Source organism: Anarrhichthys ocellatus, unplaced genomic scaffold, assembly GCF_004355925.1.
Source record: "Anarrhichthys ocellatus isolate YVR2014 unplaced genomic scaffold, GSC_Weel_1.0 scaffold97, whole genome shotgun sequence".
NCBI lineage: Eukaryota > Metazoa > Chordata > Actinopteri > Perciformes > Anarhichadidae > Anarrhichthys > Anarrhichthys ocellatus.
The window spans coordinates 382,729-397,186 of record NW_022280127.1 but is presented as its reverse complement, the minus strand read 5'-3'; the positions used below and the strand labels follow the sequence as shown (position 1 = coordinate 397,186).

General features: G+C 41.4%; 1 protein-coding gene across 2 annotated transcripts in view; it reads right to left on the bottom strand.

Annotated features, from left to right (window-relative positions):
- Window positions 1-10,883, bottom strand: part of loxl2b (lysyl oxidase-like 2b) — a 33,755-nt gene extending 22,872 nt beyond the window's left edge. For both annotated transcript variants that reach the window (XM_031875832.1, XM_031875833.1), the window contains exons 1-3: window positions 10,802-10,883; window positions 7,707-8,066; window positions 6,625-6,800 (exon numbers count right to left, since the gene is read on the bottom strand). In XM_031875832.1, the coding sequence (XP_031731692.1) occupies window positions 6,625-6,800; window positions 7,707-8,066; window positions 10,802-10,865 (600 nt within the window). In that variant the 5' untranslated portion in view covers window positions 10,866-10,883. The remainder of the gene's footprint in view (window positions 1-6,624; window positions 6,801-7,706; window positions 8,067-10,801) is intronic.
- Between the last annotated feature and the right edge of the window lie 3,575 nt (window positions 10,884-14,458).

The following is a 14,458-nucleotide window of genomic DNA, read 5'->3' as shown; positions in this document are numbered from 1 at the left end:
GTTGCACGTCTCTTTCTGAGAGTTCCAATGAGCCGCAGCCTTTTTCAGGCACGTCTGCTGTCCCTATCTGGACTTCAAGAAGGGAAAACAGACCAGCTGCAATGCAAATTGAGGATAACATGTTTTCAGAGATAGTGTTTAGAGAATGCAGGATGTCCGTAGTGTGCAGTTCCTCCTTTAAAATCCATTAAAAGAGCTTTTGTCAACAAACTGAAAGCAGATGTTTCACAAAGTCATTAAAAACCCCGAACTGGAGCGTAAATTACAAGGACAATGATTGAATGGAAATAAACTACTTTCATCTGGCATTGAAGCTGAAGTGACAAAAAAACTTGTGGAAATCAAAGACACACTTGGGAGTGGATTCAGGGATCTGGCTGGCGGTACTGCTAGTCTCATTTTGTATTTCAAAGTAAACATTCTTTGCACTTTTGTCTGTTGACAAAGTAAATCATTATTAGAGCCGACAAAGATGACAGGGTGACAAACCTATTAAATACACAACAGCAGTTTAGACTCATTGGTCATTTGCTCCTCTGTACTGTATGTAAAGTTATAGCAGGTGAGATATGCGGAAGGTTTTCAGTTGGTCCATACAGAGCAGAAACACAAAACCCTTGTGCACACACAGTTGGCACTGATGTATAAGAACAACATGACATTCACACTGTTAGTTTTAGCTTGTTAGCATGCTAACACTTGCTAATTAGAAGTTTTGCAGGTACTTTGTTGTAAACCAGGGTATTGGACAAATCTAAGTCTTACGCAAAACAATTACGCAAAATGAAAAGTGGAAAAATTAAAACAGGGGCACATACACGTCTTTTCCAAATGTCATGGCAATCCATCCAACGGTCGACGAAACATTACAGTCAAACTTACAAATGTCAATTTCATGCTGACAAAAGAGGAAAAGTCAAGTCTTTAGGGAACATGACTGTCTGTACAAAAAAATCTATGCAATGAATTCAAAAGTGAATGAAATATTTCAGTATGGACCAACTGACATTACCACTACTAGAGCCTCACTAGCAGCTAAAAAAACCTCTCTCAATGTCCACTTACTAACTTTTTGCACATAGCGTATAACCATACAACACAACCTTCTTCGGATGGAGTTTGCTAAGTTCTCTAGTTGGTCTGGTCTTTATAATGACCATGTGATGTTTGAAAGCTCCACAAAAAGCTTGTGAGTTGTCCTTGAGTTGGGATTGTTTTGTCAAAATCCTATTTCTAAGGTCAAGAATAAACTTTCATGCTTAGTTTTAAAATTGAGTTGAACCGTAAACACTGGCCAGATAACAAGTGTTATTTTCTGTCAGCACATGTGACACATGTTACACATTGTGACAGAGAGAAGAAAGGAACAGCTGTGGAGAAGAGCCAAAGAAAGAACTAGCAGACGACATAGCTTCAACAACACAGCCGATTAAATTAGACGAATCCCTTCTGCACATGGCTAGAAAAACATTAACAGACAGAATAATTAAAGGCATACTTCCTATGACATTGATGCCTGTTTGTCTTAAACATAAAATAATGATATTGTCTGTGAAAGCAATTGCTCTGCCCGGAGAGAGATCCTCCACTCACACTAAAGTCAGACGGAGCACTTCATTTTAGAGTCTCCAGAGGCTAAACATCCGCCCGCGTTGCACTGTGGGAATGTGATGCCTGGGGGCGAAAGCTTTTACATAGCCGCAGAAGCATCAACAGCTACAGTATGTGTGAAACAATTAAACAGTTAAAACCATTGTAAGGTTGTGACACAAAGGGAAGACGTGTATTAATCCACGTTCATAGCGTGAATGTGATGACGGGCTGACAAGGCAATTTACGGCACCCTACCGCAACATCGTTGGAGATGTACAGGGAGGAAAGTGAAAGATTTGACCTTAAGGCCTCGGAGGGAAAAAATGACTAAAGAGGGGAAAATGGGAGCTGTAAACTCTGCTTGGGGTGATTTCATGGCTGCTTGTAATCTACTTATGAGAGGGCGAGCAGCAGAGAGAGAGGAAGGAGGGAGCATGAGAGAAGAAAAGAAGAAAAAAGTGAAGATGAAAAATGCAAAAAGAGAGGAGAGTTCCGGATCTAGTCTAGAAGTGGGGACTCTATGTATCTATCAACCTCGCAAATGATTGTAATGAACCGGTCTTTGTGCCATCTTACAAATGTGGACGAAATGTTTGCAGTATTGATGCAATGACCCAGAAATGAAAGAAATACATTAATAAAAAGGATAATTAAATAACATTGTATTTACAACTCTGGCCACAAATAACAATATAAAAATCAAAAAGCGGAATCAATAGAGTGCAGATCTCAGCCAGGTGAGTCTCTCCCTTCCAAAACACTTGAATCTCACCAAATTGCTACTCTTGGCAGCCAAGACAACAATAATGGGGATTTATTCATCTTGTTTCAAGCCTATAACTTAAGTGGATCATAACATATCGGGTATGGAACTAATCTGGTCGTCCGGGTTCAAAATGAGACCAAACTTTTCCATCAATGTCAGTCTTTGAACCACTACAAAGGCAGAAAATGTGGCCGGCAACAGACTAGGCAGGTCATGTTTTCAGGAAATGCTTTTTTGCTAGTGAAGCAGTTGTTGATCACTTGCGTCCTCAGTCGATGACGGTATAAAACAATAAAATTGGTAATTTAAAAATTGAATCAACGCATCCTAGAGAAGTCCTTGAGCATATTCATAAATGTGCACAAAATCTATTAGGCTTGATAGGTCAAGTAGTGTGCAAGATAAGCTGTGGACAGACACAGACACACAACCGAACGCATTATCTTACGCCTTGCGAGGGACGAATACAAAATTAAATAAGCAGCTTTAGCCCTAATAATATGGCTGTAATATATTAGTGCACAGTAATAACTGAAGGTTACTCTCATATGAAAGGCTGTAACTATTGACAATTTTTTTTCCTTTTGAAATAATCCTGCAATTTCTTTCTCGATCTTTTTGATCATTAAAAAGTGGAAACATGTTAATGATGCTATGCTACGCAAGGTCCTACAGCCCGAGGTGAAGGCATCAAAATCGTTTGTTTTGTCCAATAAAAAAACATAAAGGTATTCAGTTCATTACGATATAAGACAAAGACAAGAATATCGATGCCGATCGGACGCCAGAGCCAGGTAACGCTCGTTTGCTAACGATTATTTGATTATAAAAGCAGTTGATGAATAATCATGTCAGCTGGACAATAAGAGGACACTGTTAAAAAATAGAAGTTTTCCCCAGTGAAAGTCAAACTAATGTGTGAAAGTTACTAATAAACAGTATTTCACAGTGCAGATGTCTTTATAAAGTGAGAAGACTGTGTGAGAGCCCAACATTACGTCCCATTTTCAAAAGCTTTTGATGATTTATAATTGAGGACGTTTGCACCAAAAAAAAGCTAGAAAGATTACAATACTGAGCCCTAATTACAACTCTCCAGCCTTTCTCCACGGCCGACAGACAGTTCTATAATGCTCCCTTGTGAAGTCAGTCTCCACACCAGTTAACATTTCCACATAAAGTCAAATGACTACGAATCTTCCTCTTTCACAGGCCGCTTCGCAGACATTTCTAACTGCTGTTTTTGTCCCTTTCTGAGTAGTGGACTTGAATAAATCAGGTTGAGAAATCTGACTGCATCGCTTTTCACATAATTTGGATAAATGCGGCGGCCTGCAGGACCAGCGAGGACACGGGCACTGCCAAACATCACATTTCACGAGCCCTGAGTTTCTTCATGTTGAAATTGGTTTGAAGTGGAATGTAATGGAATGTAATGCATGTGCACGATAACAGGTCGGACCTCTGTAGCCATTTCTGCGTAAACCGAAATGTTGAGGCGAGGCGGCAGACTTCCTCGAGCCCTTACAGGAACACACAAATAAACAGTGGAGAGATGTGACTGTCAGTATTCCAGAGACGCAGCACTGAACGCTGTTTGCTGTGCAGCCAACAGACGCGATGCTGAATATGCAGTCGCTGGAGTCCATGCAAAACACATGAACCCCTTTAAACACAACCGAACGAATTCATGGAATGAGATGTTTGTTTCCTGAAAGTTTACAAGTCGGTAAAAAAAAACTCGACATTTCAACAATGTGAGAAGACAAAGCAGTCACAGAGAGGAATCTGAACACACATGTCAAAGGTCAGCAACACGTGCCTGCAAGAGGTTCATGTTTCACCTCCCTCTTAGCTCACCCTCCGGGTATTTCCTCTGTGGTGGACTGGCTGGCTGTTGTACTGAGGTCGCCATCACCTGAGAGGGCAGCGGTGCCTCTACGTGCAGACTCCTAACCACACTGAAAGTCCTAATCATGCCGTACAGCAACATGTCGTCATGGCTGCTATTACGCGCCGGAATGAGTGGGGGTGAGTCACTACCACTTCCATTTGATAAGGCCAGACTTCTCTCAGTGAATGGAAAATGTTTTTTTTCAGCTACTATTCTCGCTCGACTCTAGACGTCTAGACCTCTCCAGTCGAGCTCCCTGGAGAATCATAATCTTTACCATTTGTCTCTGTAAACCTGTGTGCAGGAAGCCGGCTGGAGGTATCCCCTCCCACAATGCAGCTTTAGAGGGCAGCTCCACAGATTTTACACATCATTTACAGGCAGGGGTTGAATTTGCATTTGCTGTAATTTAAAATTTAAAATAAATTTGCAAAAAAAGGGATAAAAAGGATGCCGAAATAACTACATAATAATACTGATTTGTAAAAAAAATCGGAATCTTTGATAGTTCCGGCTGCAAGACGACAAGCAAACAACTTTTAAAATGCTTGTTTTTCGGAACGAAGTTTGGATGATTACTGCAAGGCTTCGACTAACGTTGTGTCTGCTCAATCAGCACTCGGAATAGCCATGAGTACTGCAGCGACGTTATTCTTCATACCATAGATACACATATGGCGAACCACAGATGATGGTACATTTTGGGGCCTCTACAAATATGAGGTAGAGCTCTGGGTGCTCTCAGACAGCTTGTTTCCACCATATCTGACTCAACAAAGCCAGGACGTCAGCGACGATAGCAGCAGCATCTCGATGCCCAGTCGTGTGCCAGACAACAACGAGCAACGAGCTTAAACTCACTATAAATCTCGGTGAAGTAGAGAGACGCTGCAGATTCATGTGATGTCACTATGAAAAACCCACATTGTTTTCTCATTGTCATTTGATACCTTGTTATTGTGAAAGAACGATTATAGCTGACAAGCTCCGGGACTCAATTGCTAGTTTTTCAATTCAAGCCAACCAGAACAACGTCTAAATCCGAACAGTTGCTTTTGAACAAAAAAAAACTCTGCTAGGATGTCAGCGCATGTTTTGAGTGCCTTATGAAAAATGCTTTATTATTTTTTAAAGAAGTAGAGGAGTGGGTCAGAGCGAGAGAGAGAGTTAGTTCTGGTTTGCAGTTTGCTCATAACGTTGGAATGTGGATCCATGAGCCCTGCACAGCGAGCAGAGCGATAGCGCTCTGCTTTTGGTGGCAATTAGGACGGAGCTTATTGGCCGGCCCGGAGAGCGATGCTCACCGGACCCTTTGGAAGGGTCCGGACGGACGACTCTGACAGTTATGAGTGCAACACCTAATAATTACCAGTTTAACTTCACTTTCACTGACACACTGCCTGCAGTGACACACAGCAGGCCATTCAGAAAGGTTATTAAACCAGAGTCACTTTGGGTGATTGGCTTTAAGTGTACGGAGCTGTTTCCAGCCAACACCTAGGTAATGTATTACTTAAAGGGGGTTTAGTCATTGTACAATTGTATACCGTTTACTGAAAACTCTGGAGGACATTTGTCAAGTCTGAAAGAAAATCCTGAGTGATGTCATCAGGGTCATCTTGAGTCTAGGGATTGTCATAGAAAGTGTAACAAAGTGGGGGTCTGGTTGACCACGCTAGAAAAGTCCCTGTTAAGTTGTATCGTGGGAAACGTAGCATCCAGCGGTTTTGGAACGTGACCTATACCAGTCTCTAAAGGTGAGGACATTCTGTTTTAATCTGTCTGTCACAACCAATATGACACGGAGAGCACAATTCTACAATAAATTATAAAGATGATGAGATGCATGATGAATGCAGTAAATGTTCATTCATTTGGGCTTCAACAGCAAAATAAGTTTGGAAATCAATCACTGATAACAGCCTGTGAGAGAAAACTTTTTGATAAATAGTGCAGTAAAATGGTGCTCTCCAGCTGTGCCACTGCTCCCTGTTGTACACCAGGTGCTCAATATATAATGTGCATTGTGACTTCTTCCATAACGGCCCTGCCTGAATACAGCCATAACTAAGATTGATGTACAGTAACAGACTCCCTCTGAAAGACAAAACGCCATTACCAAAACAGATAGAAGAAGGCAGTTATGTTGCGCATTCCAAGTATGAACAGGGTTTATGAGACTTCCGGTGTTCATATATATTGTAATGTATGGAATGTATGATTTACATTCCATGTAAATAAAGCTTAAGGTGTCAACAAACACATGTCCTTTGGGCAGACAGTAAATGTAAATGAAAAACAACAGAAGTTTTACAAAAGGTTCACGAAGCCTCGAAGCGAAAGAAGTGATTGATGGAGTGAGTGAGTTTACCTCGACATGGTTGGGGAGGGTGTTAACAAATTTAAAACCCGGTATTCTCTTGTCGCTGCACACCACGCCCACGTCTTCACTGTGTTTGCAGTCTGAAACGCCGATTCCATTGGAGGGACACAGTGCCAAGGTCTTTTCTTTGCCTGTGCAGTGGAGATTGTCGAACCAGATGGGTCCTGAAGAGACAAAAGAGAAATCGGTCGGTGCTTTCATGGGGAGGAATTTCATCCCTTTGGTAGTGGAAACAATGGAGAAATGGATTTCTTTTGAAGGCAAACCTGGTTTCTACAAGTGGTGAGGCATTTACTGTGAAGCAGTTTCCATTGCATAGCAGTACAAATGAGTCCTACATTGAAAGATGATGCATATGGGTTCCTTCAATATACTGCATGTTCAGTCAGTGTTGGCCTTGTATTAAAAATGTAATGGTATCCATTTTTATTGTGAGGAATATGACGATATTTGTTAGAGAACGTAACATGTTGCAGTCCACTCCCCTCAAATAGGGCAGCTTGGTCAGAGGTTACGCATCAAACTATGATGCTCTATGAGGCCAGTGTCATGGCGGGAGAAAAGCAGGAAGTCAAGTGAAACCAAAAAGTCAGTGTGGACTTATTTTAAGTTGACGATACGTGACGTTTTCACGTCACTTACAAAAGACACAACACAAGCAGACTTTAGCCCGGGAGACAGGTGTCCGTGTCCCGTGTGAAACCTAAAGTCAACATGGACATATTTAGAGTTACGCACATTACAGAACTTGATTATGTTGTTTAGGTAACAGAGCTTACGCAACATAGCCTACTTACCTATGTAACAAACATGTTTGAACCCAAACTACTATCTTTTCATAAACCTAACCAAATTTTCTTTAGAAAGACAGTGCATGCATCTTAAGAGGGGAAATTGACACAAACAAAACTGACGGTAGACGGGTACATGGACCGTCATAGTTTGAAGCGTAGAGTCACTGACCAAGCTGCCGAGTTTGAAGATTGTGGAGGTAGAACATGTTGCACACTGAATGTTTCCAACCCGACAAGAGGACAAACATTGACAAAACAGTGTGTTCCTTTACCTACCTTGTCCTTTCCCATATTTTGAAGAAGGTGACCATGAGGTGGCTTCCAGGTAGCCCAGCTCCCTGCACACCACCTGAGCGGCGTGGATAGTGAAGTCGTCATCACAGACAGTGCCCCATTCAGCGTTGTAGAAAACCTCCACGCGACCCTCGTTGTGTTTCCTCTTGTCCCCCGCCAAGCGGAGCTGGATCCTGGGCGTGTCCGGCGTCAGCTGGGGGGCGCTGTACTGCTCCTGTTCCGGGTCAGGGAAGCCCGGCGGGTAGCCGAGGTGTTCGTACTGGGCAAGAGCCAGCTGTATTAGCACTAACAGAACGACAGTGCAGCAGGGCGGACACAGGGTGGTCGGCATTTTGACCGGAACTGATGAAAAGAGAAAAGCATTCATTAAATTCAGATGGTTCTTCACAATAGTTTATTAGAGAGGAATCAGACTGAAGAATAAGTATGGGAAGGGACTTCTCGCCATGTTGTTGTTCCACATGGAATATTAAAGCTGCACTAAACCATGTTTTCATACTGACAACAGATTAAATGTCGATGTGTAGGATGAAAGAGGTCACTTGTAGCGACAACCCCCCTTAAAAATCATCACCCGACTCTGCTGTTCCCGTTTTAGCGTCTATCAGCTCATTGCGTTGGTTTTGGCCTGTAAATGTTTTTTTGGTTCCCTCTCTCCGCAGGCAACTGTTTTTAATGAAAAGGCTCTGATAAACCTACTGTATGCTTCTCACCCTGCGCCAAACAGACGACGAAGTTAGCAACTAGCATTTAGAATCAAGATATTTGCCATAGAAGTTGGTGGAGACCACAGAGCTAAAAGGAGAGTGAATATATGAAGTTAATTAAACAACTCCAAGTTGCTAATGTTGCTCTACTAGTTGTGTAAAAATCCATTAGTTTGCTAACATGTTTGGACAGCTTCACACATATGTCAATGTTGCATTTTTAGCTGAAGCCACTGCCACCACGTGGTGAAAAGGTGTTTATAGCAGCTTTAAATTAATTATCTTTACTTTTATTATTGTTTTGGAGACTGAATAAATAAGATTACTTCTTTTGCAGTCAATTAAGGGCACTGTCCACAAATGAACGGTATTCTTTTTTAATACTTTTTCAAAAAACATAAAAATTCTAAAGGTATTACGTCCATATGCAGCACAGGATTTTTCACATGACAAAGGACACCTTCGTCTTTACAACAGCAAATAGAAACATTTTCAAAACTTGCTATGGCTTGAATTACTATTGTGATGTGTCAATAGATGGAATAAAGTGGCTAAATATTAATGCTACGATGTGGAAAAAGCTGCACAACTATTCTGTGAAAATGACTGTGTCCGAATGAATGTGTCTCAAGAGCTAATCATTCGTTAGTTGTCTCTGCGATAACTTCAGAAAATTAGTCCAAGAAGAGCTGGACTCAAGCCTGAAACAGAGCTGCAGGGTGACGTAATGACAAACTCCAACAGAAAAACACATGATTTATGGCTACAGGCCCCCGCGTCTAAGAGTAAATCACAATTCAAAGCCAGACTGACTGACACAACCACGAGCCCATGGTCGGACAAAACGTGACTCGGAACACAACTGAAACCATCCACAGACTCATCAACAGCTGTGTTTCCACGACCACTACATGTTTAACATCACAAGCTCCAAATCTTGCGCTTTTGTGTCAAAACATCTGGCAAGGAAACAGATGATCCTTCAACTGCAGGGTTTCTACTTTCCTCATAGTAACGTGGCAGTGCTTACACAAGCTGGAAACAGCGCACACACACACACACACACACACACACATTACAGAATGAACAGATGGAACTGAGCCCACAGCCTCTGGGTCCGCTTACAATGTGTCGGTCCTAACAGCGATATTTTCATTAGAGGAAACATGGGCAGTATACATATAAACTGAGGTTCATTCAGGCGATGCTTACAGAACCAAACTTTCTGATCGTAAAAAAGAAAAAGATCCCTTTCATAATTTTTCTTGTGTGAAATGAGTTGACATAAAGAAAGCATTAGGATTGGACAAAGCTGCAGCCGCTGAGCAACATCGAATCTAAACAGAGAAAACGTATCCAGGATGTTCTGGCTCCCCTTTTCACATTCTGCACAAAACACAATCTCAAGATCTTCCCGGAACCAGAGAACCTGGAAATCTGAAACCTCTACTGCCTTTCTCTTAAGAAACACTGACCAGATGTTTTTTGAAGAAGTTGTGCTCATGAGGATATTTTGCAACAAATGCTTTCAAAATGACTTGATGTCAGAGGCATCGTGCTGTGAGGAAGGCCAGAATGGCTTTTGGGTCGTATGCACAAACGGCTTTCACCTTCATGGAAGTCAGTTAACATGAGTCCCACCTCCTGCTGGAGGGGACGATTTAAAAGGTCAAAATGTCAGTTTATAAGAATCTGAAGCGCTTCACTGCAAGTAGACACAAAGAGCAGGGCTGGGATTTTAAGACAGTCATTTTTTAAAACATTTTAAAAGAAACAAAGAAAACGGCCTGATTCATATTTATTGTATAGGTGCATGTAGATATGTGTAGAAAAAGAGGCCTATGTTTCTTTCCAATCATGTAGATTATTTTCATTAACCCTGGATATGTTCAGACTAATCTTTTCATCGTTTAGTCAATTGAATGAAATTTAAAAAAAAAAGCTCATTAAAAGTTCCAGAGGCTCAGGTGACATCTTCAGAAGTTGTCTGAGCTTCCAATTCATTTTCTGACAATCGACTAATTGGTTAATTGACTAAAAGCTACTGTAAGTATCTATGTACTGTGATCAAACGTAATGCACTGTGAACTACCCACATGTCTAAAATTATGTAAAAAAAACTTAAATAAAACAGTCTGTTTCTGTAATTGTAGCTCAGATCTACCGAGGACAGACTTTAGAAAGACAGGGCACAACTTTAAAGCATGATATATATAACCACTAACAGTCACACACGATGCAAACGGCAGCATCATCGCAGGACAACATGATAACTGACCATCAGACATTCTTTAAAAACAAAGGCTTTAAGCTCTGAGTGGTACATTGTTGAGGTAACTCTCACGTGCTTTTAGCTCTAGTTGAACTTACTTTCCGTGTCCCTCCTCGGGCTGCGATTTTTTTTGCAGGCTGCAGAACAAAAACCTGAAGTCATCTGCTTCTCCCCTTCTCTCTAAACTTTCACTCTTTCTCCTGCAAAAGCTGCAGCTGCGGGACTGGAGGGGCGGTGGCCCCGCCCACTGACGCCCACCTTAACGATGACCTCACCGCAGATGGCCCGGGACGTGGAAATATAGCGGATCCGACCGTGAACACACTCTCTGATGGCATTATTATGAGCTGATTTATTGAGGGGCGACCGTGCTGCCTTCAAAGACTGTCGTAAACATTGGTAACAACGCCGAGGCGATTGTTGAACTACCATGAAGAAATGGGGCGATGGGAGAGCATCTATTTAATGGAAAAGTACTGGGCAGAATGTGATTTCAGTAGATAATATGTAAGCATATGTATGATAAACCGACCCAGTTTGGGGTCGTCATTAGTTGTCTCTTTAGCTTACACAAAAATGGTGGAACTACAAAAATAATACTATTCATGTATTTGCTTGTAATGACTTTTATTTGGTATTCACGATAACCATGATGTTTTAAAAAAGTGAAATATTGATATCATGGTAACAATACACATATGACAGTGTAAATAGGCCTATTCCAGAGGCTCTTGAATCCCACTTTTGTACAGTAATGAACAGACTCCGCCTCCCTACACGTGTATTTTGAGTGTACGTGTAAGAGACAAAACATACAATAAACAAAGTTAAAGATGAGTTTCATTGATGTTATTATTTTATTTATTTGATCAAATTTGATATAACTATTGCCATAATATCGTAAATCATTCATATTGAGGCCATGACAATCATGTAGTGAAAATCTGATGTAATATTTTGCCCGGGCATTAGTTTTCTATGATGTGATGATATCGTTACCGTGAAATCGTTTGCCCCGCGATAATCGTGTGTATATTGTGACAGCCCGGAGCCGCTCTGACGACCATCAACGCATGCAAACGCTTCAGTGAACTGAAGCAAAGAATTCTTACAGCCAACATTAACCTGAAGGCTAAAGAAACTAGCGTTAACGTTACGTACACACTGACAAAATCTAGTTGGGTTTCCACTGCAGCGAGCTGCTGTTTTGAGCAGAGAAGCCCCGATGAACCCCACTGTAGGTTACAGTAACGGCCCAGCAACAGCAAGCACGACAGGCAAAGTTAGCAGCTAGCATGGTGGACAAAACAAGCTAAAGAGCCACATATCTAAAGGAAATAGTGGCACCCAAAATGAGGTTTTATCAGGTTGTCAAGAATACAACTCCAAATGAATGCTAATAGTGCGCCATATGAATGTGTAGAGCAGCTTGTTTCTGCTGCGCAACAGGTTGAAATATTAGTCTAGTGTGCTGAGGTTTAGCTGGACAAGTTTCAGGCCTCAAATTAAACACAACAACAAACAACACCTAAACTATTTGATTATTGGTTACATTTCGGGGTCATCAGTTTACAATACATGGGGGCGCGCAAGGAAAACAAAGTAGGAGTATGATTTGTGCTCTTTAAACTGTTGCACTGCATTGCTAAACTCACAATAAAACACTGAATGTGCTCCGTTGGATTCTCAAGTGCTTTTGGCTGGAACCAAACGGCTGGAAGATAATAAACTAATTATTGTGTGTTCTTATTTTGGCTTCTGCCTCGTTTAAGAAATTAATGTCACAGAGCTCTGCTGTACTTGAAAATGTCTCTCAGGCTTAATTATGAAAATGTGCTGTTATAATTATTGTACATGTGGTGCAATACATTAGTAAATAGTAACATTATTAACAAATTGTCTGCAATTACGTCACATCTCTGCAGGTATTCTTTATTATATATACCACCCTCTCATGCATTTGACCTCAACTATATTTCCGCAAGTACATGAAGGCAACTTTGACCTGTGACGTGTTGGAGAATATTTGCCCACTCATCTGTTCTTCATTTGGCACACGTTGACACAATTTGTTTGTGACGTATAATTCAACACGCATCAGTGTGCAGCATAAATCCTGAAAGTGTTGAAACGCTTCCCTGGACAGAACTCTACTCTGCTGCCACCTTGTGGGACATTGTTTCTTCCAGTAATGTTGCAAACTTTGTGGCTGACAAGTATAACAAAACGTCAGCTGATGTTCCACATCATGTATAATCTGATTCGTTCATGTCTCATAATGATCATCATTATGTTCTCTTCCAAGATTTGATATGATACGACACGGTTGGATTCTGTGTTCTCACCATATTTGTGGCCTCCAAAACAGTCATGTGAAGTGTCTTGAACTCACATTTCTCACATTTTGGTTTTGTTGTGTGACTTCTCGAAAACTTATCGAGTCTTTCACGAGGTATAGGTTCGACCATCTATAGCTGTCGTTGCAGTGCTGGTGGCATCTGCTGGTCATGTGCTCCTCCACTTTACTGCACTGCTGCTGCCGGTTCTTTCGTTACTGAGACAACGACGACACATGGAGCAGTGACTCGATCATGATCAATGGCCCGTGAACTCACTTCATCTTCCCCTCTTTCATTTCTGCACAGCTGAGTTGTCGCACAACCCAGAGTGCGGCTTTGACTGTCAAGGGGAACAAGTGAGACAAATACGAATTACATCTTTGCCTTTCAATGTCACAGCTATTATAATCAGGATTACTAGCAATGTCACTTAAAGGCCTGTTGTCCTGATTCCATGTATGTATATTTATACACATCTCTAAAGTTCACAAATGAACACATTTCATTACATTTGTTCAATTTGTACAAAAAACACAGTTTAAAAAGACAAGTTGTGGTTTTAATTTATCTGATACTTTAGATCAGCATCTGCTCTAATAAGGAAATGTTGGCATGCTAACAACACACTAAACTAATGCTATGTTCACACTATGAGCAACAAAAGCAACAAAAGGGCCAAGTGTGGCCAGATACGCTGTCGGCGAGTCGCCGTTGAAGTCTTGCGCAAGCGCTTGGTGACGTCGTTATGTCGTGAAATACACTAACGACATTTCTCTTGGATGAACAGGGCTGAACAGGGCTAAACAAAAACATATGATTGGTTGACGCTTTGTCGCTTCATTGGAGCACTGTTGAGACCTGGTCAACATTGATTGTTGAGCAACAAGCCCGTCACACAGTGTAAGTGTTGGGCGTCAGTTTGTAGCTTCATGTCTCCGGCCTTAAAACAATGACTTGTAGCCTGTTGCTGTGTCGCTCATAGTGTGAACTCAGCATAAAATGGTGAATATGGAAAATAATAAACCTGCTGAACTTCAGCATTGTGCGCTTGTTAGCATGCTGACATTTGCATTAGCGCAAAGCAAGACTGCAAGTACAGAATTGATACCATGTGTTAATAAATGAGATTTAGTGGTGCTATGAAGGCTCATTATCTTTTCATCTTTGGACAGAACCAGGGTTAGCTTGAGATTTACCGTACAGACACAAGAGTGGCATCGGGGTCATCACTATGTGTCCAGGGTCGTATGTTATCATATAATCATACACTGTAATAGAACAGTAAGGGCTATTTCCTCAGTTCAGGGAGATGTACGTTTCAAATGCAGTTTGAATGGTAAAAATCCGTCGCAAATTTGAGATTACAGGTTTAAGCATTAACACATCACTAGGGCTTTTGTTAACTTATTGAGCTAG